This window comes from Micrasema longulum, unplaced genomic scaffold, assembly GCF_059751315.1.
Source record: "Micrasema longulum isolate JH-2025_06_02 unplaced genomic scaffold, ASM5975131v1 h1tg000322l, whole genome shotgun sequence".
In the NCBI taxonomy this organism is placed as follows: Eukaryota; Metazoa; Arthropoda; class Insecta; order Trichoptera; family Brachycentridae; genus Micrasema; species Micrasema longulum.
The window spans coordinates 20,200-47,473 of NW_028277526.1; the positions used below are offsets into that span (position 1 = coordinate 20,200).

Sequence of the window (27,274 nt, forward strand, 5' to 3'; positions counted from 1 at the left end):
TTTATTAAAAAAAACCATGGGGAACAAGAAACCAAAATGACATAAACCGACTACAATGACAGCAAAATAAAACATTGAAGCCAGTACATGACCTCCCTTATCTAACAACGACAAAAGAACTCTTTAAAAAAACTTAACAATTAAATGTTAATGAGCTTTTTAAAATAGAATCTTTTAAATGTATTGATAAGTTAGTCACTGATACCATGGTAGACAATGAATTAAAACTTGAAAAAAATGTAATAAACATGGACATAATACAAGAATATAAGAACGATTTCACATACAACATTCCAAAACGAGACAAGCACAATCGAGAGTAATAAATCAGAGACTGAAATTATATAATAAACTACCAGACAAAACTAAACAAAGGACTCAGACAAACATTTCAAAAGATGTTAAAAATATTTTTATCGACAACAGAGTATGAATAAAAAAATTTACATTATTTTTGTAAAATGAATGTAATAATCCATAACGGTTAATAAATCAATTTTCAAATAAAAAAACAGTTGAAAAAAGGTAGGAAAATTTTAATGCATCAATGGCAAGTTCAACCTTCAGTGTTCCATTTTTTTATTGTATGTATTGTAAAGATTTATATAAAAATAAAAAAAAGTTTTAATAATGTCTTAGTGGTCCCTAAAATTTCTAATAAAAGTGGTAGTAGAGCATTAATTCATATCTTACATAATTATTTATATCTTGCGTTTTAAATGAAATTCCAACTTTTCTTAGATTAAATATTAGATGTAGATAGTATTTGAAAAGCCGCGCAGTCAACATTTCAAAAAAGCCAGTGAATTTAGAGCCGTGTGAACTGTAGCCCCATTTCGTTGGAACCACTTGTCTTTATTTTATGATCTGTACTTCTAATTCCTATTCGTAATTTGATTTTTTTCGAAGGTCGTAAAGCTCTCAAAAAGGGTTAACCCTACACTCTTAAGGGATAAGATCAATGAAAATATAGGTTTCTCTCAATCTTTTTAAAAATATTTTATTTCTGATGAACAAAATAATTTATCTAATATAAACCATGGTGTTTTATTTTGTTTTTATTTTTGGAGATCGATAACAGGAAAATACGCCTTGTAAAATTTTGTAGTTGAAATATTCAATGATTTTTAATTCCTCAATCACTCAATAAATAACTTTAAGTCCATGAATAAAGATGGCCTTTTGCAGTTCATAAATATTGAGGCAGGAAAGTAAAAAAATATCAAGCGACATGTAGCAACTTTACAAAAGAGCAATTATTTTTTCTATTTTTTTTTTTAATTAATAAAAAATATCCCAAACCTGCGTATTATTTTGGCGTGATTCTTGAAATAATTTTAAATTCTTTATTTTATAAAAAAATACTTTAATTGACTCTTTTGTAAAATTACTATAAGTTGCTTGGTAAATTTTCCCTATGTCGATATTTTTATTTCTTTAAAAAATTTGAAATTCTATATATATAACCTAGAATTTAAAAGAATGAGCCTTGGGGAAACTGAAGAATGTTCAAGATTATTGAAGAAGTGTGTTTTGTTCCAGATTTATCCGTGGGTCTTATTAGCGTCCTTACTGATATCATCCAGAAGATCACCGTTGAATGGACAGCTGGTCACATGGCCTGTAAGATCATAAGATACCTACAGGTGGGTCCAATATAAAATATTAATTATCCTATACTCAGTATTTCTAGGGCCGCGATTATAAACGCTATCGTAATCGGTACATATCGAGAAGGTATAAAGTAAAATTGATATTTATGTACGAAAATGTATATATTTGTGTGAACACTTAAGATATCTTTGTCGGTAACCTGTAACACGAATTAAAGACTTGTCTTTTTAAGCACAAATCGTGTACATTGCCGGTGACAACATACGGACTAGAAACCTTGTCTGTGACAAGACAGATGCTCGTTGTATTTCTAAAAGGCAGAATAAGAATTGAAGTAATAAGGCGCCTAACCGAAGTCGGGGATGTTATGGAGCAGCAAAATTGAAATGGCAGTGGGCGGGACATTTGGCGAGGCAAAACGATGGCTGTCCATGAGCAAACAAAAGAAGTCTCGGAAGGCCACAGAAATGATGGGTCGATGACAGCGGGTAAAACATGTATGATGAAAACGAGCGATAGGAAGGAAGAACACGTTTGGAAGTGGCATTTATCCAGCAGTGGAGAGAATAAGGCTGAAGAAGAAGAAAAAACCTGTTTCTGAACATATTTAGAAAAAAAATGGATATGGATTATATTTTCCTTACAGAAAACTTAATTTTACTTTGTAGATAAAATTGCAGATAAACCTTAACTTCCCATTGGAATACGGGTCCAGAAGTACTTCATTATTGACATGATTTTACTAAATAGGACATGATAGAGAGAAAAAAAAACCCGACTCCACCCGCAGTCGTTATAGAGTTCTGGGTGACTTTCTGTCAGCCATGCTATTTTAACGATTTTATTTTTTTTTATTTGAGAGAGGTATGCCGTTTTTGAGAAAAGAACATGGATTTCTTGGCATTTACAGGACAAATGGCCTATTATTTTATTGATCGCATAACATGATTTGTTATATTTACCATTTTTCTATGCACGAACTTTCATATTTCATTCCATTTTTATGTCTGTTGACTTTTGTGAAGTAAAAGAACTGAAACCTTCATTGATGTGGGTGAGATTTGTCTGGCGGGTTTATTTTACCTACGAAGCAACGCCTCAATACTTCTCAAATGTTATTCTTCTCCTTAGAGCAGTTGATTTTATCGTCATAATTCAGTCAAAACCGGTTAAGTATTTTTGGAACCCAGTTAGTCGTAGTGACGAACCTCTGAAGACGGATATTGAACGTACAACTGAGTTAACTATGGACGTTGGGACTCCTCTTCGAAATGTAGATGGACTTATTCCTTTTAGCCTGGCGTGAGGACAAGAGTCGAAACATGCATTGGCATTTAAATCACAATGATTTCAGGCCACGGAGAATTCAGAGGTAAACTCCATTATTTTACTCTTGAAAGCGAACCGAGATGCGCTTGCGGCGTGTCAAACCAAACGGCCGCACATGTGCTATGAAATTGTTCCTTCCTGAATGTGAGGAAAGGGATGTAATGTCGGATGGTCTGAGAAATGTTACTAGACCAGTCTGAAATTCATATTTTGTGAAGAATGGTATGATTTCCGGATCATTTTCTTAGTTTGTCAGCTCGTGGGTTAGGAAGTGGAAAACTCTCAAAAGTACTCCATAAATGGTGACCGGTGTTTGCGGAACGCTTGTATTTTTGAGGTTGTGTTTAAAAAGTGATTAAATCGTATGTTGTTATAGGAACCCAATGTTTCAGGGTATGAACCGAATAAATTTTTAGTGTTCTTTTTTCCATCAAAGGGAAGCAGTGTTGCGTTTCTAACCCTTGGTGTTTTAAATATTGACAAACTATACGAAAAAATGTACCCCTATTCTCCACTACAATATATATATGTATTATTATGTATCCCCATATATTTTCTACTAATATGTAATGATTTTTATTTTTTGTTTTTATTTTATTTTTATTTATTTTTTTCTTTCTCTTCTTAATTCATTTTTATTTTTTGGTCCTTTTTTGTGTAAAATATATTTATGTCTTGACATTTAAAAATGCACTTCTGTTCTTTCCACTTTTATGATAATATGTATTTTTGATATTTTCTTTTTCTTCTAAAAATCATTTATATTTGTTTTTGCTAATTCTGTGTAAAATACATGTCTGTCTTTATTTGTATATATGTATGTAAAAGCCTAAAAGGCGTTTAAATAAATAAATAACAATACTTTCACAGTGATTAGATGAAATTTAAGTAATCAATGACTTTGAAATACGCTGAGTTAATTCTAAGATTATGAAATTAATATTTTATTGACGCGTATAAAGGACTCGTCGTTGGAGTTAAAGTCATGTGTTAATTGCTTACCCAAATTGATGATATTAATAACTACAGTTGATATGGATTTTTGAAACGGGATTATACAACGAAATCAACATGATTTTGTTACTTTTCTTGCAATTGCAATGTGGTCACAATAAAGAAATGACAATATCCGACAAAGACTTCCATGCAAATCGCCAAACTCACAGTGAAAAAGGAAATTGAAGCAGTAAAGTTAAATTAAATTTTAATCGCGGTTTATGAAATCACTCTATTTTTTTTACAATTTTTTTTTTTTAAGTAATCGCTAGAACGGTTACTTAAAAACGATAGAACGATCAAAACGGTTTTCGGATATGTGGGGGGGAGTACTTTTGCTGTAATTCAGTGAGATTAATCTCACCCACGTCAGTAATGGATTTAGCTCTTTTATTCAACTCAAGTCAAAAGATGGAAGAATTTAATAAATACGGATGTTGAAACATATGCAAACTCATAAATGATACATAGTGCGTAGTCTTTAACAAGCCAACGCCAGATCATAAGCCCTGTAAATAAATGCCTAATCATCCACAATGTATCATCCATGTGATATAAGAAAGAATTAGAAGCTTACTTAGAAATCTCCACCAAAAATAGAAAATGATTTATTGATACAAAAATAAATTATATATAAAAACTTATCTACCTCAATGAAAGCGTAATTTAAAACCATCTCTAAATCTTACAAAATCAGATTTCGATTGTACTTGGCACCGCAAACTTACCATTCTACGAGTACATTGAGTTTTTGATTCATAGTTAGAAATCTCACAATTCTTTTTTCTAATTTTTTCGCAAATATCTCGGTAACTCCTTTATGGAGATTTCTAAGTTTGCTTCATATACCCTCATATATCAATCCAGTCCTTGTCGTCAAAAAATTGGATTTACTTACAATGTTGTTGATGCCTGATAATTTCCACCTTCTTATTTTGCATGTATTATTTCAACATCACACTTACCAATGAACTCAATTAGAATATTTCCAGTTATATGTATATTTTATGTTTATTATTTTAGGCCGTTGTGACATATTCATCCACTTACGTCCTTGTGTCGCTAAGCATCGATCGGTGCGACGCGATCACTCACCCGATGAATTTTTCAGGAAGCTGTGAGTATCCAATGTTAAACAAATATTCAATATGAAGTATTAATACCGTTGAGTTACTTTAAAACGCATGATTTATAAACTTGATTTATTTTACAAGGTAAGCAAACAGTATGTTAAAAATATACAAATACACCTAATTTTATACCTGAGTGATTCTGAAAAAAGGTGCACATTGCACTGTGAATGACAAAGAACATAATTAATTTAGCACAACTAAAAATTTGTTGGTTTGACATTTATAAAGGAGGCAAACAAGGATGTGTCATGTCACCATGGCTGTTCAACGTCTATATCGATACCTGTATGAAAGAACTGAAAGGCTTAAGAATGGTAGCAAAAATGGGTAATCTAAATGCCAATTGTCTTTTATTTATTTATTTAAAACTTCAAGTACAAATAATGGCAATAAATAATTGAAAATTGACAAATCGAAAGTCAGAATAATCGGCGCGCGTGCATGAGAAGATGTATGAATGTAGAGGAAGTGAGATCTGTATGCAAAGATAGAGTGCTGTGGCGTTCTTTCCTCTCTGCCTGTCCTTACGGTGAAACGGCGTGATGGTTTGTTTTTGTTGTTGTTGTGCAACAAAAAATTTAACATGCACTCTATAAGGTACAACTAAAGTTTTTACTTCTTAGTTTATAGGAAAAAAAATGTTTAAAAAAATTATCAATTATCAATTATAATTACCGTTTGTGTTTCACATCTCAGACAAAAAATTATCTAAAAACTGCTTTGCATATCGGATTTTTTATAACAATTTTGTTGAATAGAATAGAAAATCTTTTCAGTATTCAAATGAGATTATAATAGAAAATATTTAGTTGATTAAGATGCCTTAAGAAAAACGTCCTTGTGTTTTCATCTCATTACCATGCTTGAAAACTGTTTTTCTAATTATTATGCCGACGGGTGTCCGACTCGTTCTTGTACTATATACATATATCGATCGGCAGCTGTCCTCGCTCGCAAGCCGTTTATAATACATGTGTCAAACACTGATGTATAATGAAATAAAGATGATGCTTCACAGAACGATTGTTTGAAATTATGTTCCGAAAAATAAGCGTTGCCGTGCAAAACGTGTAGTAGAATAAAAGAAACTGTCTATGCCAGTTTACTGTAAATTCAAAGCTGTACATATGTCGCGCCTTTTTACGCTGTTTCACGTTTACTGTATATCTTATAAGAATGGTTATGATAATTATTGAATGATTTTCCACATTTTTATATTCAAATACTGAAGTTAAAATACACGTGTATGTATATATTACACTATATTTAACATGAAGATTTGTTAAGTCTCCCGCCAGTCTGCTTATGGATCACTGATGGAAAATATACTTACATTTTACTATGACTTATAATTGAATGCAGTTATGCAGAAAGCAGCCCGCCATAAAAAAGTGAAACTGAGAAAATAGCACCTTTATGAAACGAGTGAATAATCAAATCCAAACAACAGCTGGAATATTGTTGACTTCGACAAATGATAAACAATGAATACATTAGTTTTTTAATTTTACGAACAAGAATCTAATTATTTATTCGACCAGTTTTAATGATTTTTAAATTACCGTCAGATTTTTCTAGTGCTATGGGTGTTTTTTGCAAATTGAGAAATACTGTTTTTATGATCGAAACTATTCTTAGAAGGTGATTATTACAGTTTTTTTTATATGAAAACGGTCTGGCTGTTTTTTAGCAGAACACAGAATTGACCTTACTGCACCCGATAACACCAATATCTATTTTTTTCAAAATTGTGAACAGATTGCTTTCTGCATAATTATATTCAATTTAAATTCAGTTCCACCAAGAAATGTCAATAGAAAAACTCGATCTTTTGAAAATACAAAAGTGAATTTTTTTAGAACTGACATTTTTTTATTTTATTGTATGCCAAAAAGTTCCAAAAGTGTTTTAACTCGTTATTATTTCAAATATGTATTGAGTCAGTTAAGTAATTATTAGTTTTTTTTTTGGTACAACTTTCTAAATAAAAACGTGACATAACATTAGTTTCCCATTCATATCCGTCAACAAGCTATTTAAAATAATTTATAATACATAGAATATGTGAGCAACTTATTAATAGATTTACCGAGGCTAATATTTTTTATGACAATGTTAATTGTTTAAAAAAATATATGAAAATATTAAGAGAAGCAGATATTTAATTAACTTTATTATTACATACGTATTTTTCCTTTTTTATATTTTAACTTAATTTAAGTTATTGTCTGAAGTGTAAACATTTTTATTGGTGTGTGCATGAGTGTCCTACACTAATATGCAAATAAATTGACAATATTTATGTACATACTGTTTGTTTACCCAATAAAAAAAAAAGAAGATAATTGCTATGGATATCATTTGTATGGTTTTGTTTTTGGAGTACAATTTATAGTTGATTAGATTTTTCTAAGGATTTTCTAGACTTTCGTCACATAAGCTAAAGCCAGTAATATTCATATTTTGAATAACATAATAGGAAAACTTACATTAAATTATATTCATTACTTACCTTTAGAATTTTCTAAGAAAGTTGGTTTACTTTTGCTGGGATAAAACAAATAAGAAATGTACTACAACGGAGATGGAGAACATTTTAGAAATGGGAATATACAAGTTTACACATTTTTTGTTAATTCATGAAAGAAATTTGGATTTTCAAACGCTGACATAACAATGGATGTAACACAGTGTTAAAGTGACTACTTAAACCAGACAATGACAAGTCATAAGCTCTGTACATGCCTAAGCATCCATGTTTCTTTTTCTAAAAATGTTCTACATCTCTTTTCTTTTCAGTTCTAGTATAATATTTTGTATTTTCTCGTTAGTGGGTAGCGTGCTCTAATTTGTGAAAAACTTTAACTAAATGTGTGCACTATTTTTAATACTTATCTATTCATATTAATTTCTTCTATTCTCTTCTAATAAACCATTAAATAAACGTTATTCTTTAAACGTGAAGAATACAATTCTTAAAAATATCAGACAAAACAAGCTCTCGTTTATTTATTAAAAAAAAAAAAAATATTCATATTTTTTATTATGAACTATAATTAATAATAAAAATAATGTGACCTTATTGGGGTTACTTGTGCCGAGGACACTTAACAATATACTTATTTTTAATAGTTCTATATTTGAGAAAAAACAATAAAGAATAACTTAATAAACAAAGATAATTAACAACATTTTAAGACTGTTTTAAACACAACTTATTTATGTTTATAATTAATTTATGTACATCTATATTATTTATATTACAAAATGCACAATGAAAAAACGAAAACATAACATAAGTTATACATTTGTGGAGCAGTTGATTCAATATTGGTTTGGGCGAATGAGACAATCCATTTTACTTTTACCTAGCTCCACAATATTTTTTAAAAATAAGAAAAGATAGTAAAATAGATGGAAAAAATATAATAACTAAGTTATTTTTTTAGAGTGGTAACTTTCTGATCTGAGCATATAATCTGTGTCTGACGCCTAGATACTTTTATTTATTAATAGGAGATAACCTAGCGACATTATTTCCACATCTAGGCGTTCTTTTTATTAAAGTGACAGTTATTTCGGAATTTAATTTGACTTCAAAACTTACTTATTTCTCTCTCATATTTTTATAGGCTTTTAAGAAAAAAAGTGCCAACCTCAAAACGATAAAAAATTTCAATAAATCATAATTAAAGGAAAAATTGCTCGGTAGAACAAAATTTTTGACACTTTTAATGCGTAGATAAACGTATCGAGGGGTTCTAGACTCGTCGGTATAAAATGATGTACTTACATCAAAACTTGATATTTATCTTCAACTATGACGTCATACTGAAGCTATGTCATTGTAGAACGTATATATGTGTACCGTGACGTACCGTTCCCCTTGATTCATATCGATGTACCTACCCAAAACTTGGGTGGGGGGGTTGGTAGTATATCTTTATAATCGCTAGAAGGATTTTTCTTCAACTATACCGTCAAGGTGAAGGTATGACGTCTTTATCTTCCCATCATAATCGACGCCCTGGGTGAGTTCAAGATCGCTTTGTCATTTTTGCATGTTATCTAAAAGTTATGCGTTGTAAGTCTTGTTTTTATATAAAACATCTTTGGCGAGCGCTCACAGAAGCTTGATACGATTTAAAACGGGGACGCTTGGTACGTATCAATGCACACCAGTTTCAATCAGTATATATTTACTAGACTAAACATTCGCTGATATATGAAAAAAATATGAAATAGATTATAACTTGTGTTATTGGTAATCTTGAGCCATCGGGAAAGCAGCGCTGAAATACGGCTGAAGAAAGCGTCGTTACAGCTCAGAATTCAGCGAAAGTGATTTCGTATCATTCTAAATTCAATTTTAGACAACTATTTATTAAAAACCAAGGAACCGAATTTTTGACATTCACTTCTGCGTGCTCTAAAACAATGCATGGATCGTCTTTAAAACCACCAAGAAAACTAGCTTGTGAGTATGCTCGAACGAATCCTGAATGCAGGTGCCCTCCAACTGAAATATGAACTAAATAATGCGTCAACCTAAGCTCTATCACTGTTTCATAGAACGCAAGCGATGTTGGTTAGCAACAAATTAGCGGGCATTTTGTTTTGTTTGACAATAAACACATAACGGTTTTATCAGATGCTTTTGTCGCTGTTCTTGGCTTTGTTTGTAAATAACTTGGATATTTACGTTATAATAAATAAAAATCGACTAAGGTGAATTGCAGTATGTTTGGTTGCAGCAGTAGGAGCGTCAAAGATGTTAAAAAAGACAGTTTTCATAGGTAATTGATTTCTAATGTTTTCCCATGATTAACATTGATTTTTGGCATTTATTGTCCCGATACGTGTATTATGTTGCTTAAAAACTTTCCTTATACCACCATATTTACTTCAGATGCTATTTTTTCTCAATTTAGGGAATACATTTGTGAATTAAAGTATGTTTACTGTTGATAATGACAGTTGATGACGGGCTATTGCTCTTTAATTAATCGGGGCCGCACTAGGCATCCATATAAAGTTTTATTTTTTTATCGAGTAGAGGTCGAATAAAATTTTGCTCGAAAATAACAACGTTAACCTTGAAATCGCATCTAAAATGACGTGTCCAAATTACTCGCCGTTTCGGAGATGTGACAAACAAACAAACAAACTCAACACAGGACTTTGGTTCAATGAATGAAGTTGGGATTTTGATATAAGTATATTGTGAATAAAATGAATAAAAAAATAAACACGCACATGTATTTTCAGTATTATATAATAAATAAGGGCGTATTATAAAAAAAAAACAAATTGAAATAATCCTGCAATAATAAATACATAGGTACATATTTAAAAGTATTTACAATGCAAATTAATATCCATTTGGCAATTCTCGACCTGAGTACGGCCCATTGTTTTGCTGCGAACTGTAGCTCACTTAATACCCAATAGTCATAGAAGGGTTTTCCTACGTTTGGGCTCCTCTATAGCTTGGCGCATTATTACTCTGAGGGTATGTGAGAGTTAGATGGAATTGTTTAGAAAAAGAAACAGAGAATTTTTGTCTGTGTTCTGCGGAAAAAACTATTACGCGGTACTAGTTTTTCTTTTAGCGTCACATGTATTTCTTTTTGTTGGATTCCTGGTAATTTAAAATCATGTGGACTGACATCCAATATATTTTTGAAAAAACGCATTCTTAAATAAAGTGCACTCCTGTTGGTGAGAAGAGCAGAGTTTGACAGTTGCAAAAATAATTATTTATTTAAAAAAGGAATTATTTAAAGTTTTGAAATTCATCCATAAACAGGTATCTAGGTATGTACTTAAATTCAATATTTGGAAATTAATTATTTTTAGTTCTTGAATTCAATCACAAACTAGTACCTAGGTACCTACTTACCAATAAAAAGTTACACCATCTTTTTTACGTTTATCCGAACGGTTTTTACTCGCTTTCACGACACAACCAAGCATTTCAGTTTCGAATTAAATGTCAAGCTCGCTTCGAAACCCGGCTGGCGGTTAAAGAACGACTAAATTCACGCAGGGTGGAACTGAGCGTTTGGGCATAAGTTAAATGTCATAATTTTAGAGGGTTCCGGGTACGACTATGTGTATTAATGGGTCGATAGTTTTATTTAAGAACACCAAACCTGTTTCCGAACCAAATTATGAAGTAAAGTTTTCTAAGTATGCTTAATAATATTTGATATTGAGAGGAAACGCAGTCGGACTTTTCTACATTTAAACGTATTCCCGTATTGTTTCTCTGGATTATGGCACTAGAGTAGTGATTTTTCCATTCACTATAGCTATTTACTATTGGCGTTTCCCTGTTGTTTTATTTTTTTTGAAATAGTTTATTATGGGAACTACACTTCATTTTTTATATGTATACGAGTATGTAATCAAATCAAGCAATAACAAAGCATTGCCGGGTTCAGCACTTTAATTAAAGTAAAACATATGAATAAGATTGTTTCTCTATTTTGGAACATTATATTTTTAAAGTATTAAGGCACCCGCTAACTATATTAACCCTCCTCGGATTGGGAAGGCTTCGTACAATTTCTCCCCCATGAATAAAGTACGAATAATACGATAAGTAAAAAAACATTATATTTTGGACATGTCCGCAGTATCCTTGTATACTGCTCCACAGTGTGGTCTCCTCAGTACTCGAAATTGTGAAACAAAGTAGCCCTACACAAGAATACCCTTTTTTCATCTTAGAAAAAAAAAATGATTATACAGAAAACTGAATAATTGGCCTGCAGTTTTCTTTTATTTATAAATATTGTTTTTTTTTTGTGACGGCTGTTGTTTTCTATAAATAAATAAATTATTGCAACGTTCGCTTATAAGAATTAATCAATATTAATTAGACTAACGCATAATACAATTAGTTAATCGATGCCATTAATATATTTTAAAAATAAGAATCACTAACCTAAAACCTTATCATGCCTCACCGTTTTCCTATAGTATTAATTTGTATAATAAAATAAATCATTCATTTTGTTCCAGGGAGACGCGCTCGGACGCTAATCACTTCGGCTTGGATTCTAAGTATCGTTTTCTCGATTCCTATATTCGCACTCTACGAAGAGAAGTTAGTTCAAAGTATGTATCAATTCGTGTTTATTGATTAATTAAATATTTCTCTAGCGAGCAGGAATCCATCTATATACAACCTTTTGCTTAGATTCTTAAAAAAGAATGGAATCAATTTGCAGTGCTCGACTGGGGCCTGTTGTAAGATCGGTGACAATCTTAGAGCATATACATCATACATTTAAGGTGACAATCGTATGAGTATGGGTGAAGGATTGATTGTTTTGTGTAGGGATTCTCCTTTTTAATTTTTAAACGAGAAAGGAGAGAACTTCTTTATTGGAACTTTTAGATTTACCTATGTTTATGTTGCTTGCAGACCCGACGGTTGGGCCTGGTTGCGTACTGCGAAAGAGTTTGTTTGTAAAATAATTCAACATCACATTGGAAAAATCATCAAATTTAATATACAACGCCATTTTATTGAAAAAACATATATTCAAATTTTCTCTTTAAAAACTATAAGAAATATAATTATTATATTTTACTGTCCTTTTGGACTTGTAAAAATATATTACGCAATAAGTCAATCAGTTTTGGAATATGGTATAATTGGATGGGGATGTGCAAATGACACACTTATGAAACAAATAATAATTGCACAAAAAACTTTGGTAAAAATGATCTTAAGAGTCCCAATCAGAACTAGCTCCCTTGGTATATTCGTAAATTTTAATGGAACATCTATAAAACAACTTTATTTAAAAGCTCTGTTACTATACGCACACAAACATTATTCTCTACCTTTCATAACTTCTTTCACAAATTCAAGAGTTAATAGATACTCCACCCTGATGATGCAAAAACAATTAAAAATTAAAACAACCTTCGGTCAAAGAGGATTGGCCTGCTACTCGGTTAAAGTGTACAATCTACTTCCATTATCCATAAGAACAAAAACAAGTAAATACTCACAATATAAAATTGCTATTAAGAAATGGATAGTGGTGGTGGGTTGCGCACGGATCGATGAGTGGATCGAGCCAAATAGGTAAAAATTTGTGTCCTGTTTATGAAATTTGGTCAACAAGTTAATATGAATTTGTTATGTTTTTTATGATTATTTTTAGTTTATATTGCTTATTATGGCGGCCTCCGTGGTGTAGTGGTCAAGACGCTTGACTCACAGACGGAAGGTTCTGGGTTCGATTCCCGGTGAGAACACAAAAATTAAAATGTGATTTTTCTCAAGCCTGGGTGTTCTGTGATGTAATTCACCACTGTAATTGGGCCTCCTGGCCTGTTGTGGTGCAAAAATAAAATAAAAAATAAAAATAAAATAAAAAATTATGTTTAAGATGATAATAAGGTTAGTTACGTTTTTATTTTCTTATTATGTTAACTTTTTTTGATAACTAATTTAAGGCATGTTTCACTTTTTGTTAAATGTTTTCCTCGACACGGGACACCCCAGTTAGGGAACATTATTCCGTATAAAAAAAATACAAACATTATAAAAGTATAAATAAATAAATATACAAAATGCATATATTTGTATGAAAATTTAAAGTAACTACGTCGTATACCTGTATAGAATAGGTTAAGGAAAAAAACGTTAGTTACGTATTATCAAGCTATTAATTTTTTTGTAGGCTTGAGTCATGATAATTTCAACGGTAAACAATTACGTTTAAGGTAGTCTCTTTATGTTTGTGTTTTATGCAAATTCAACAATAGTAAAAAAAATAAAACATTCTAGCATATCACGATCGATTTTTTAGTAATAAACATTAATAACATTGGAGAGACGTATAACTGAGATGGACCTTACATGCATTTTCAAAATACTTAATACTGTGATTTCCCACCTCTGTTGCAATCAATTTATTTTTATATTTCCAACCATGTCACCACAATTCAAAATCTTCTATTTATAAAATCTTCAAAAAGCAACTTTGGTTTTTATGCCCTAATGTCCAGAATGTGTAGATTAGTCAATTCATCACACAACTTGGAATTCTTTGGGATAGATCTTAGGGCTTTTCGTAGATCTCTTCGCGACTAAACACTGTGGGATGAAATTGGATTGGCATGGTTTAGCTTGAAGTCTTAAGTCTTTCGTTTTTATGAATATTTTGTATGCAATTATTGTTCTGCTCTTGTTTGTCTTTGCTAAATAGTTTTCTGTTCTTTTTGTTAGTTTCTTGCATTTATGTTTCTTCATGTAACTCTTGTAATTGGCTTAGGCCGTATATATAATAAATAAAATAAAATAAAATTGATAAAATTCCCGATGTTTCAAAATCTGCGATTCGGTATTGATACACTAGTATCCCGATCAGTATTAATAGTGTAAAACCTCCCGACGAGGTTTACAATAATGGTACTCGTATTTTGTGTGTAACAGATCAGCTGCAATGTTGGATCGATCTTGGCTCTCCGAGGAACTGGCAGATCTACATGACCATCATCTCCGTGACCTTGTTTGCTATTCCAGCAGTGATTATCGCTGCCTGTTACTCCATTATTGTGGTCACCATCTGGTCCAAGGGTAGAGGAGTCATCAGCCCACCCAGCTCTAAGCGACTCCTGAGAACCCAGATGGGTAAGTCAAGTTTCTCCTTTTCGCTATTTTATCGCTGTTATTCATATTTTAAATTATGAATCATATAATTAAGAATAGTCCAGAAACCGCATACGCACATCAAACACAAGGCGACTAAACTACTCATAAATGAGTTGGTTTACGTTTTGACCCATTAGTTTCTTTGTAGACGTCGCTCAGTACGCAACTCCTGATTTGAATTCAATGTGTTGTGTCCTTTTAAAGTGTAGAAATACTGCTAGGATCTTAAAAAAAATTAGGAAAAAGGCAAAGTCACAAAATTCAATTTTATTTAAAGCAATTAAAAAGTATTACGAAATGGAAAAAAATATTTATGAAGAAAAAAACATATCAAAATTTAAAATAATGGTCAAGACATATGTGATAAACAATTTATAAATTAAATATATTTGCAATGTTATTATTAGAACACACATAACAATATGTATGATATGTGTGCCCTACTTTAAGATTTAAATAAAAAATAAAATAAAAACAGAATGATATCACATTTCATGTGTAATTAGCAAACGAATGTTTAAGTAGCAAATGCATTACCTACTTAAAAATTGATTTTTTTCCCATCTGTCAGATTGTCGAAGAAACAAAATGGAAATTTCGTTAGTGTTGCCAGGGTAGTAAGTTTTTCTACCCTACTTTGCTCATCTAATAAAATAACTAATGAAAATTAGACCTCGGATTAAACAACGCCGTGGGGGACATTTGAACGACATTATCTTCAAAACATCAAATATTATTTACCATGTTATAAAAATATTCGTTTCATGTTAAACAAAATTTGTTTTATATTTTAAGTTCAAAGTTCATTAATTCTATTACTCTTATTAAATGACCCTTTACTTATCTATTCTGTTGTGTCAATCCATGTTTTCGCGTGCACAATAAAATTTTAGAGAAATTAACAGATTGCTTTTTTTTACCTTACATTTGTGTTATGATTATTTTTTTCCCATCAAGCGAAACTACGCGGCGACATCACGAATGCGCGCGGTGAAAGTAGGGCTTAGTGAGGGGATTATTGGACACAGTCCGATATATTCAAATATGATTCTACGCTCTTCTGGACTATTCTCAATTCTATGTTATGAATTAATTAAGTAAATTATGACTTTTTAATATGGTCTACGCCTAAAGAGACTCAATGTGTACTTAATGTGTACTAATTGCATGTCTTAATGGGTATTTATTTATTTATTCATTCAAAATTACAAATTTAAATATTTATGAACTAATTAAGGCTTTTTAGGCTACGCCCGTATCAAGCCACAATAAATAACAATAAAAATACATAGTAAAATTAATTAGATCAAATTATAATGACATAGAATCACAATCTAGAAAAAAAAGGTAAATGTAATAAATAATCGAATTCCAAAGAATACAATGCAAAAAAGACAATCAGAAATAATTTTTAAAATATAAATTGTACAAATTAAGAATCACACATAATCAAACATACAAAAAAGTGGTTTTATTAAAATCAACAAAATAATAGTAAAATATAGTAGTATTAAAAAAATTAAAAAAATACAAAACAAGAGCATCATTTAAATCAACAGAAAAAGAAAATATATATATATAAAAGCATAATTGAAATGATAATTGAGTTATGTTTTCTAGAAATTCACTCAATTATAGTAAGAAATATAAGGAATAGGAGCAATAAATCATATGCCAAATAATAGTACGTACCAAATTAAATTATACAAAAATACATAATAAGAAAAACATAAAAATTAATTCTTGTAATCATAATAATATTATACTGATCATCGTATGACATATCATGGCATGTATTTTAATATTCACCTCAAATCTATTTTTTTTTTTTAATTAACGGAAGTTGCACTATTTTTTACCTTGCTTATAATGTACAAGGTTAATGTATACTTCAAAGGGGTAGTTAATAGTTATGTGTTTGTTTAATTCGAAAAACTATGTTGCATTAAGTTTACTCCATGAAACATATTATTTACTCGATATTTTTATATGCTAGGATCGAGTGGCGTGTTTCGGCGGTGGCTTGTTTTATGATCTTCTCCGCATTTGCTCTAGTGACGAGAAAACCACAGAAAACTCATCAGAAGAAGGCGGACTGGTGTCATTGTCAACAGACCTTCCGATCCACTCGAAGAATAGAAGAGTGTTCGGCATTTGGTGTTCTGCCATAACTTATACCTTTTATTGCCTTTACTTTATCTATCATGTATAATGCTACCTCTCTTGACAAGTTCTTATGACCTATCACTACATGAAAATCGTGTAAATCCTCATTTTGACTTCTACATCGCGCCTGCAGTTGCATTATCTGTCAACTAAAAAGTGGCTTCGTATCAACAGATGGGTAGTAACATCGTCGCATGGGCAGGTGTTGATCTCAGATAACTTGAATATGTTCGGGTAGCTCATGATTAAAATCTAATGTTATCGATTTGTGTAGGATTAAAAAAATTGGAAAAACTGATGGGCGTACATTAACAAAATGTCTGTCTTATTAGTGCGACATTTAAAATGTTTTTAAAACAATGCAATATTGTATTTCCTTTTGTATCATTTTTTCGGCATTATTTTTTTGTGGCACTTGGCAATGATTTAAGATTTTTTTGCATGAAAGGGACGTTCGTAAGGATACATTTTTTTTACTTGTTTTACAAGTGAACATCAATATGTACGTAGATCATAATATATATAAAGATATTGTGACCACCGTACAGATTGGTTTTCAAGATTCAAAAGAAATATTCGTATCTCTCTGGAACCGAACCCGAAACCCTCCGTGTCACAGTCTGTGCTAATGTGCTCTTGCGGATTGCGGATTCACGGATCAGAGGTCTGAGGCTCGAACCCCACACTTCAAATAGTGGGTTATTTACATCTCGTTTAAAATGGCCTGAAAACTGAAATGATTGAAAAAAAAACTTTTTAAAATAAAACTTTTAATTTTACGCGCAAGAGTATTAATTGTTTTTTTAGAAAACAAAGCTACTGCATTTGAAAAATTTGAGTTAAGGACTAAATCTAGAGGGTTTACCAATTAAAACGAAAGGATTATAAATTGAAATAAAACACATTAAATTTCACCAAAAAAGTTGCGAAATGGTTTTATTAGATTGTACGTATTGTGTCATTTATGATTTAAACGAAATATAGTTTAAATAATCATCACGGCTTTTCTTGGACTGATTGATCCGGCGACGCCAATTTTTTATGACTGAGATAGAATGTCGGCTATGTGCGGCGAATGTTAGCTTCGAGCTCCTCAAGAGTCCTAAGTTTATTGGTGTAAACCTGCGATTAAACATAGCCCCACAAAAAATAGCCTAGTGGTGTTATTGGAAGGAAATATCATCCTCATAAATTTCTTCAATTTTGGGAAAGAAAAAATCATTCAGCATAGCACGATAGCGCTCACCATTTACAGTAACGGTACGTCCTTGCTCATTTTGAAAAAATATGGCCCGATAATGCCACCATACCATAATCCACACCAGACAGTGAATTTTTCGGGATGTAATGCAGCTTCATCAATCACATGAGAGTTTGACTCACATCGATAGCGACAGTTTTGCATGTTGAAGTAGCCGTTTAAATGAAATGAGCTTCATCTGTGAAGACGATTTTTCGATGAAAATCGGCATTTCCTTCCATCTCTTCTAGAGCCCAATCAGCGGACTCTCGACGCGAACGATGGTCAGTTGACTTGAGTTCTTGTACTAATACGATCTTATACGGATGTAGACCCAAGTCTAATCGCAAAATGCACCCAGTAGTCACCGTGGACAGGCCTAACTTTTGTGAACGGCTCGAAATGGAAAAAAATTGTGTCGGTGGCTTACTATTGTGTAGAGTAAATTCAATGTTTTACTTTTGAATTATGCGACAAATAACAAGCTCAGAAGGAGCAGACTGACGACCATATGTTGCGCGAAATACTCTTTGAGTAGCAACAAAACTTCTCGAATTTCGATAAAATATTTGAACCATTTCCAAAACGATTCATGATGAAATAGCCAACCTAACTGATGACAACTGACAGCAGATGTCCAATTTTAATATTTAAATATGGCCGCTGTGAGCTATAAAAATCATATCGTCCTTATTGCTAAATCCTTTACTAGTGTACGTTATTACGATACTATTGTTACATAAGACTTATTATTAATACGAAATATTAGAAAATAAATACCTCAACTTTGGTGGTATATTTAAGGACCACTTAGTTCTAGGTGACCTATGAAGAGTTAACTAATGTATTAATGTATACATTATAAACACACATAAAGAACTAAATTGTATGTATTGGTTCTGACTTATCAACATAATGTATGTTGTTTGTTTTAGTATCCGATGATCTAGATTCCAGACGTGCAAGCTCAAGGGGACTTATTCCACGGGCTAAAATCAAAACTGTCAAAATGACTTTCGTCATAGTTTTTGGTAAGTCTATATATCCATATATTAAAAAATCATTTGATACCTTTTTGTAAATATTTTATCACAAAACTATCAAACATAGTTGAGTTGTAATTTTGATACAAATTATCAGTCAAACTTTTTGGTATAGTTTTATTAATTTATTTATTGGCCAAAGGGCGATTTCACCCAGTCAATATCTCAGCTCATACCGAGTAGTACTTACTACGTGTTCTCTCCTCACCTTTAAACTTGTAAATATTTCATTAAATTTCAGTCCAAAGTACAAACATTCGAAACGTAAAAAAGAACTGTTTTGCAAACTATGTTTTATGATATTATGTCTGTTTCTAATTGCACGCACGCAACTACGCTGGCTAGGTATCAGGAATAGAAGAAAAATTCACATTCTATCACTTCTCCACAATATTTTGAATAATCCCACTTCGCTTGTTTATCTGAAAGAGTTTTTCCAACCTCTATCACAACATGGACTATTTCTTCGTTCTAGTAACTTGAGAACCCATTTAATACCCATTCACTCCTTTAGTTTTTTTGCCTCCTCTGCCACAGCAGTAGCTGCTTGATTGTAGAATAATGAACCCACTTATGATAGTGACGCCCCTTCTTTATTTACATTTAAATCAAGATTGAAATATCACTTTCTAAATGTTTGAGTTGTTTCTTTCTCCTTCTTCTTTCCTTCCCGTCCCTTCTCCACTCTTCATAGTATAGTGTAGATTTTTTGACAATTTTGGTTTAATTTTTTTGATAAAACTATGAGATTCTATATAATTACTTAGAATATGTCCATGTGCTTGTAATTTTCTCAAACTGAACGGTTTGGGTGGATATAAAGAATTCGCCTTATGTCAATATGCCCGCCCTTATATGTTATATGTATATAAAATGAATGTGTATGTAAAGTGTTGAATATTTTTTTTTTTTTTTTAATTGGTTAGGTACTTGATGTTCCAATCTTCTTAAATTTGTGAACTATTATTTAAGTCAAATACATTGTAAATAATTAATTAGTCTTGAAGATGCAAAATATCAACAAAAAAAAAAACAAAATTCACCACGTTGTTTGATTAAAACATTGTATCAAAATTATTTCCTTATTTAAAAAAAATATTTACTACAGATAATTGTCACCTAAAATGTTTGTGCATTATCAAAATGTATAAATATATATGATTTTTATGACAAAATGCATCGTTTTACTTTACTTATAAAATAACATATATGTACATCATCATTCCTTTATTCGCGCCAATTCGTGCAGTTTACCTCGATTATTGCGTTATACGAAGGCTAGATGATCAGTCATACGCCTCAGGTGCCACAGTCCAGGAGCTGTAAATAGATTAGTGTTATATACATACCTAGTTTAATAAGACAACTATACATTAAAACTGTTATACGACACTTCTACAAACCCTAAAGACACAATGACACGGACAAAAAATATGTAGGTAAAAATCAGTACTTCCATTATCAAAGATAAAAACAAAATACGGACACAGAGTCATGACAATTTTCTGGAACCTAAACTTTATAGTATTTTAATTATGGAGACATCGGTGTGTAAAATAAATAACAATGCTTTTAAACTCTAGTCCATGAATGCATAGTTAAAAGGACTAAAAGAGAAGCCGAGTTATATGTCTTATTCGTCAGAGTACATTTACTCGTATATGCATTTGAAGCCTTTTATTATTATTTTTTTATTGATTTTTTTATTTTTTTTTTATTATTTTTTTTATTTAAATTTTATTGATGAACCCTTACGGGTTACATACATTTAACAAAATGTTTTCACTTTTAAAATTCACATTCTACTGTTAATAATAATATTTTTAACATCTTTTGTAAAGGTTGTCTGAGTCTTTTGTTTAGTTTTGTCTGGTAGTTTATTGTATAATTTCAGTCTATGGTTTATAAGTCTCGATTGTCCTTTTCTCGTTTTAAAAGATTGAATATGATATTTTTCTGATATTCTCGTATTGTGTTCATGTTTACAACAGTTTTTTTCAAGTTTTAATTCTTCGTCTACAATTACATCAGTGGCTAATTTATGAATAAATTTTAAAGATTCTAGTTTAAAGAGTTCAGTTACGTTTAATTGTTTAGTTTGTTCAAAAAGTTCTTTAGTTGCTGTTAGATAGGGAAGGTCATATACTAACTTTAATATTTTATTTTGCTGTCTTTGATGTCTGAATTTCTTAGATAGGTATTTCTTTTGTTTATCACAACAAAAATTATGTTGTAAGCTATGTGAGAGATACAAAATACATTATTTGACACTCGCGTCTACATAATAAAAGAGCGTGCGTCCACAAAAAATGTCAATCGTATAAAAATGTGTATTTCTTAATTTATCGTTTGAATAAATTATTAAATATTTTCTGTCATCTGAAGCATCTTGTTCGGTAAGTAAACATGCTAATCACGTTATCACGGAGAGGGAATAAAATGATTTAAGAAATGGTTTTTGAAAAATTATTGTAAAATAACGTCTACGTAAGAAAATAAATTTAAAACGGGCATTGATAATCAGCAGAATAGTTATGGTCCGCGGTATTTCCCTACTATGGTCGTTTTGTGTTATCCCTCTGGGGACTTGTTATAATTCCGCCAATGTTTGGCACTAACAATCTAACGAGACTATTGTGTCGCCGAATGGAATTTAAGTGGCTTCTACATTTCCATAGCTCTCAGAATACATTATTATTTATTTGTCCTCTACACTCTCGCACGCTCCCTTTTATTATTACCTTTTTCTGTAGACCCTTATCAAATCCCCAAACGCGAACAATTCTGGATGGGCAAGTCATAACCATTCTCATTTAAAGGTATATTTTTTGAATTTTTAAACTAAGAAGGTGAAACATTTGTAAGCCAAACAATAATTGAACGTAGTTATGCAAAAGGCAGCCTGTCCACAATTTTGACAAAATGAGATTGTTATCGGGTGCAGTAAGGTCAATTCTATGTTCTGCTAAAAAAGGCCAGGCCATTTTCATACAAAAAACTGTAATAATCACTTGCTAAAAAAAGTGATGATCACAAAAATAGCATTTCTCAATTTGCAGAAAACGTCCACAGCGCCAGCGCTAGAATTTTTTTACGGTATGCTGATAGGAAGATTAATGCATCCAGAATTCTAGTTATCTTAAAGTGGATAATTATATAGCATTTTAATTTTATAAAATAATTCATTTATAAAGACGTTTTAATACTGAATGTACCTCATGAGTTTATAGTTTGAATGAGCTATCGTTTAAAAATAGATCTGGCTGTTTTATGAAAAATTCACATTTTACGTAGTGTAATCAGCCTGACTTCAACAATCATTAAAATTCCTCCAACATATAGTAAAGTGGTTTTTTTTACCTTCTTTTAGAAACTTTTATATGGCTGTGAAATTTTTGTGTTCACGAAAAAAAAATTTACACAAATTATCAGTGACACAGAGAGCCAGAGAAAAGAGAATGCTGGGTATTCGTTGAGAGACAGAAAAACCAATACATGGATTTGAGCTAGAACAAAGGTGACCGATGTGGTTCAGAGGGCTGCCAACCAGAAATGGAGCTGGGCTGGCCATATCTATAGCCAGAACCACAGACTCTAGAGACAAGGTGGTCTGATGACATAAAACGAGTTGCAGGAAGTGGTTGGATGCGGTTGGCTCAGGATAGGGAGGTATTTAGTTATTTAAAAGAAACAAACAGTCGACAATGATATAATAACATTTAAAAAAAAATTCAGTTTAAAGACATGGAGACTAAAGGGGAGGAAGGCCTTTGTTCATCATTGGACAAGAGACGGCTGATGATGATGATGATGATAGTAACGTTACGATGTAAAATTAACTAATTGATTATTTACAGTTAAGTACCTTGATATAAATATAAAATAATATGTTTAATACACAATGACACAACATCCATCAGAGTTTTACAAGAGCTGGCTGTTTTCTGCAAAGTGCACATTTTAGGTTGTGTGGTCAGCCAGATTCCAAAAAAATCATTAAAAGTGGTTAAACACACCATTTAATTAATTTTTATTAAATTAATTATAAAACATTCCAACTTTTGTAAAGATTTGATTATTCAATCTAATCACAAAAGTGTTATTATCTCAGTTATACTTTTCTATGGCTGCTTTCTGCATACGTTTCTACGTTCAATTAAAACCCCCCTCACATATTTTTTTTGTAAAGTTTTTTCTACAAATATTATTTTAATGAAATAGTGCTTCGCTTCTTCGGACTGTCTTCTTAAACTTCATGTAATAAAACGAGGCTTACTGCGATAAGTGTGCCAATACGTTGACTTATGCACATTGCAACAATAGGTAAGGTGATGATTAAAACCATGAACTATTATTTCTATAGAATATAACGAAACACACATTTTTTTGTACCATTGACGTTTGATTATTTTTTCTATTATTTTTTTAGCATGTTAAATAATGCTACTTATCCGAAGTTACGCCGAAATAACTGGGAGGAAGGAAAAATATTTAATAATTTACATAAATATGTCATCATTATTGACGTCTATCTTTGCTATTTAAATTGGTTACTTATGTCTGAACAAAATTCAGAGTATAATCAATCACCCTCTATAAATATTATAAATTAAAAACCATTTTTTTTTTTCAAAAATACTGTTTTATACCTTTAGAACGAAAACGACTTAAATCAAAAAGACCCTTAAATGAGTTAAGATAATTAAATGCTTCAATGAACACTATTCATATTTCTGAATTTAAAAAAATGCAACATTCGGGTGGGAATAGGACTCAACGGTTACATCGCTCTCCAAAGAGTAACAAATTACTCGGAGAATTTAGGTCCCGTGTCAGTATGAGAGCGACGCATTAGTGTTGTGTTTTTATTGCTGTGTGAAGAACGCAACGCAGACAAACATATAGTGACCGAAAGCCGATTGAGTCGATTTTATTCCGATTTGTATGGCAACTTTACTTTGATTAAAAAAATATTTAAACGACCAATTTATCTCTGTGATTGTTTCGTTCCGACTTACCGATAGTCTTCGTGACTTATTTAAGTTTATGTCATTTCATGAATAAATAAAAATATGTGTTTGGTGACCTGATCTGACTTAGTGAAAATTATGTCATTATCTTATTTATCAAAGTGGATTTGTTTGATGGTTTTTTTTCAATCTAATAATGACTCATTAAATAAACGTCTTTTTTAAACTTAAGATATTTTTTAAAGCCTTTTTTCATAGATTCATAGTTGAATGCCTTTGATATAATTTTTATTTCAAAATTTGGTGCTTACTTCGAAAAATACAAAGGTGTCACAATTTACATTCTTCTTTTGCAGTTTCCCAAAAAAAATAGTTTTTTAGATGAGTTGTTTTCGTACTAAAGGTGCGATTTGAGTATATTTAATTGGAAATAGATGTATTTTATCAATGGTGTATTTTGCGTTGTGTGACGTTTGCTTTTTTTTATCTGTTTATTTTTCCGTACAATATAATTACAAAAATACACTTTAGGAAAATACATCTTAAAATTAAGCTATAACATAAATTGGAAAAAAATGCCCACAAAGACTTCAGCGTCTGAACGTGGGCCATCCCTTTTTTAATTATTAATAAGTTTATGGCATATAAATATGGTATAACATGACCGTGAAAAGAAAATAAAAGAAAAACAAAAAAAATACAAAATTAACATATGCTTATATTACGAAAACATGATTTATTTGCAGTATGCATTTTAATTTTATTTTTTTTTTTTTTTTTCAAAGAAGGTGTCTATCTGTTTTAATACTAAATGTACGACTCGCTATCTAATGGTCAGTGCGTTTGCCTACCAAGCAACTTGCCGACTTGGTTGACATGAAATAATGAGTTTAAATGTGTTTTCACACCAGAATATTTTGATTGTCCCCGGACGGGCACCTAAAACATAAGGCTGATCATCCTACCCTTATGTAACAAAAAATATCACGGTACGCAGCCGTTGGCGTAGGTACTAATGCAATGCCCTGAACACATTTAGGAACGGAATGATGACGACGATATGAAATATATTATAGATTCGTAATAATTTTGAATGGGGTCGAACCTAATCTGTCGAAATTCTTGTTTATCTAAGCGTTTTCTCCTATTCCTTAGTCGTTATAATTTTATCTAGGACCGGTGTTCCGAAAATACTTTAGCACAGTAATTAGGAGCCTTTCTATCTTTACGCGTCGTTAAACGTTTATTCATTTATTTCTTCCACCGAATAACCCAAAGAATACAAGAAATCGGTAAAGAATTTAATTTTAAATAATAAATTGTGATTTTAGAATCATACTCGATCCCATTTTTTTTGTATATACAGTTGGGTGTTTTCACGGGTTCTAATTGTTATTTATATTAAGCAAAGCGTGACGGAATTATTATTGTTTCTGCGAGACGTTGCTGGATAAAAAAATGTTCTGAAATGGTTAGAAATGAGGGTTTCTCGATTTTCGGGTTTTTAACTCGAGATCAAGACATAAAAAAACGGAATGCCCGGGTTCCCCGGCAATCAGGAATCTACGAAAAATGCATTATTATCTTTAAAAGATGCACCGCGGACGACCAAAGGGTCATATAAATATAGATGTGAACAAAATAATAAAGAAAACAAACGAAAACGTTAAAAAATAAGCTCGTATTTTTTTGATCACTTAAAACACACGAAAATTCAAATGAAATTTTACAAAATCATTTTCTTATTATTTAGCAAAATAGGCCTTTAGACATTGTTCGGACCAACTCTCAACTGAAACTACTTATATGTACTCATCCGTCCTTTCAATTTCCTAGCGCACTCCACTTAATGTGGCACGATAATTCTGCGGGTGAGTGCCGGAAAAGACATTATATCGTCAGTACCAAACGAATGTCTGACAAGTAAATTACTCCCAACAAATTATTGACAACGAGCTGTGCCAGTGTCTACCTAGACCGCCATCTCCATTCAAGCTGTGCCAGCGTCACGAGACCACCAGCTTCTTCACCAGGTTTTCTTCTTCATCGCGTTTCACCTCAACATCAGCAGGTTAGTGGAGTTGCGCAACCTTCCTTCTCCAACGATACAGTTTCAAAATTTCCCTCCTGCGGGACGAGGTATTTTTTTACGCCTCGTCCACTCCTCAGCTGACATGTTGAGGCATTTAACGCCATATCGGGAAACCGACTTTTAATTTTAGTAGCGACATTGCCTGCTACTTATAAAATCTACCGTTCTTTGTGAAAGTTCGTTTCATAGGTTATTACCTAGCTTTATTAAGCTTTGTAAAGCAACTCCAAATTATTCAGAGTTCGTTTTTTGTAGGTCTCAGATAGTTGAGAATCCTTGTTTTACTTTAAAAAACGTCGTTACGTTGTTGAAACTTCCTCATGAGCTTTATTTATGGCTTTCTTTAGCTCATCTTTAAATGTTTCTTTAGACATTGAAGCAAATTTCACTAAATTAAGCACGTTTACGTAAATGTTAGAATCGAATTTTGCTTGGTTAATTCTGTCAGTTTTTGATTTGTTTCGTTGATGTTTTTTGGGAATTCCCATCTAAAATTTCCTGTAATCGGGATCGACAAGGTTAAAAGAATGTCGAAATGTTTGTTTACATGCTGGAGTTAAAGTCTCACCTTAAACCAACCAATTACAGGTCAAAAGCCCTTTAATTGCATAGAATTCTATATTTCCCATTCAAAAATATTTTCGCTGTCTGTTGTAATATGTTAGACTAAGACACACCTTAAACATTGATTATTTGATTGAATAAAACAAATCAACGCGCGGGAGTGAAATCCAGTATGTCTACAAACATTTAGACATAGTCAAAACATTTTTGATTAAACCATTTGGTATAAAGAGAAGTATAAAAATTGAAAGGTGTTTTCAGGCGTTGCCAAGTGGGTGAAATAATTCATTCAGATGAATCTATAAAGGTTGCAGCTCGTTTACTTCACAAAACCCAACAGGTGAAAGAGTTGGGGAAATGTGGTTGTTTAAACTTAGGCAGAATGGTGAACGGCCACTTAATCCAGCCAATGACAGGTCATAAGTTCTGTCAATGCCTAGACTTC

General features: G+C 31.6%; 1 protein-coding gene across 1 annotated transcript in view; it reads left to right on the forward strand.

Annotated features, from left to right (window-relative positions):
* Positions 1-1,505: 1,505 nt before the first annotated feature.
* The window catches only part of CCAP-R (Crustacean cardioactive peptide receptor), a 31,320-nt gene continuing 5,551 nt past the window's right edge, over positions 1,506-27,274 (forward strand). The window contains exons 1-5 of the mRNA XM_088224955.1: positions 1,506-1,646; positions 4,963-5,056; positions 12,102-12,197; positions 14,536-14,742; positions 19,096-19,191. Coding sequence (XP_088081081.1) covers positions 1,506-1,646; positions 4,963-5,056; positions 12,102-12,197; positions 14,536-14,742; positions 19,096-19,191 — 634 coding nt within the window. The remainder of the gene's footprint in view (positions 1,647-4,962; positions 5,057-12,101; positions 12,198-14,535; positions 14,743-19,095; positions 19,192-27,274) is intronic.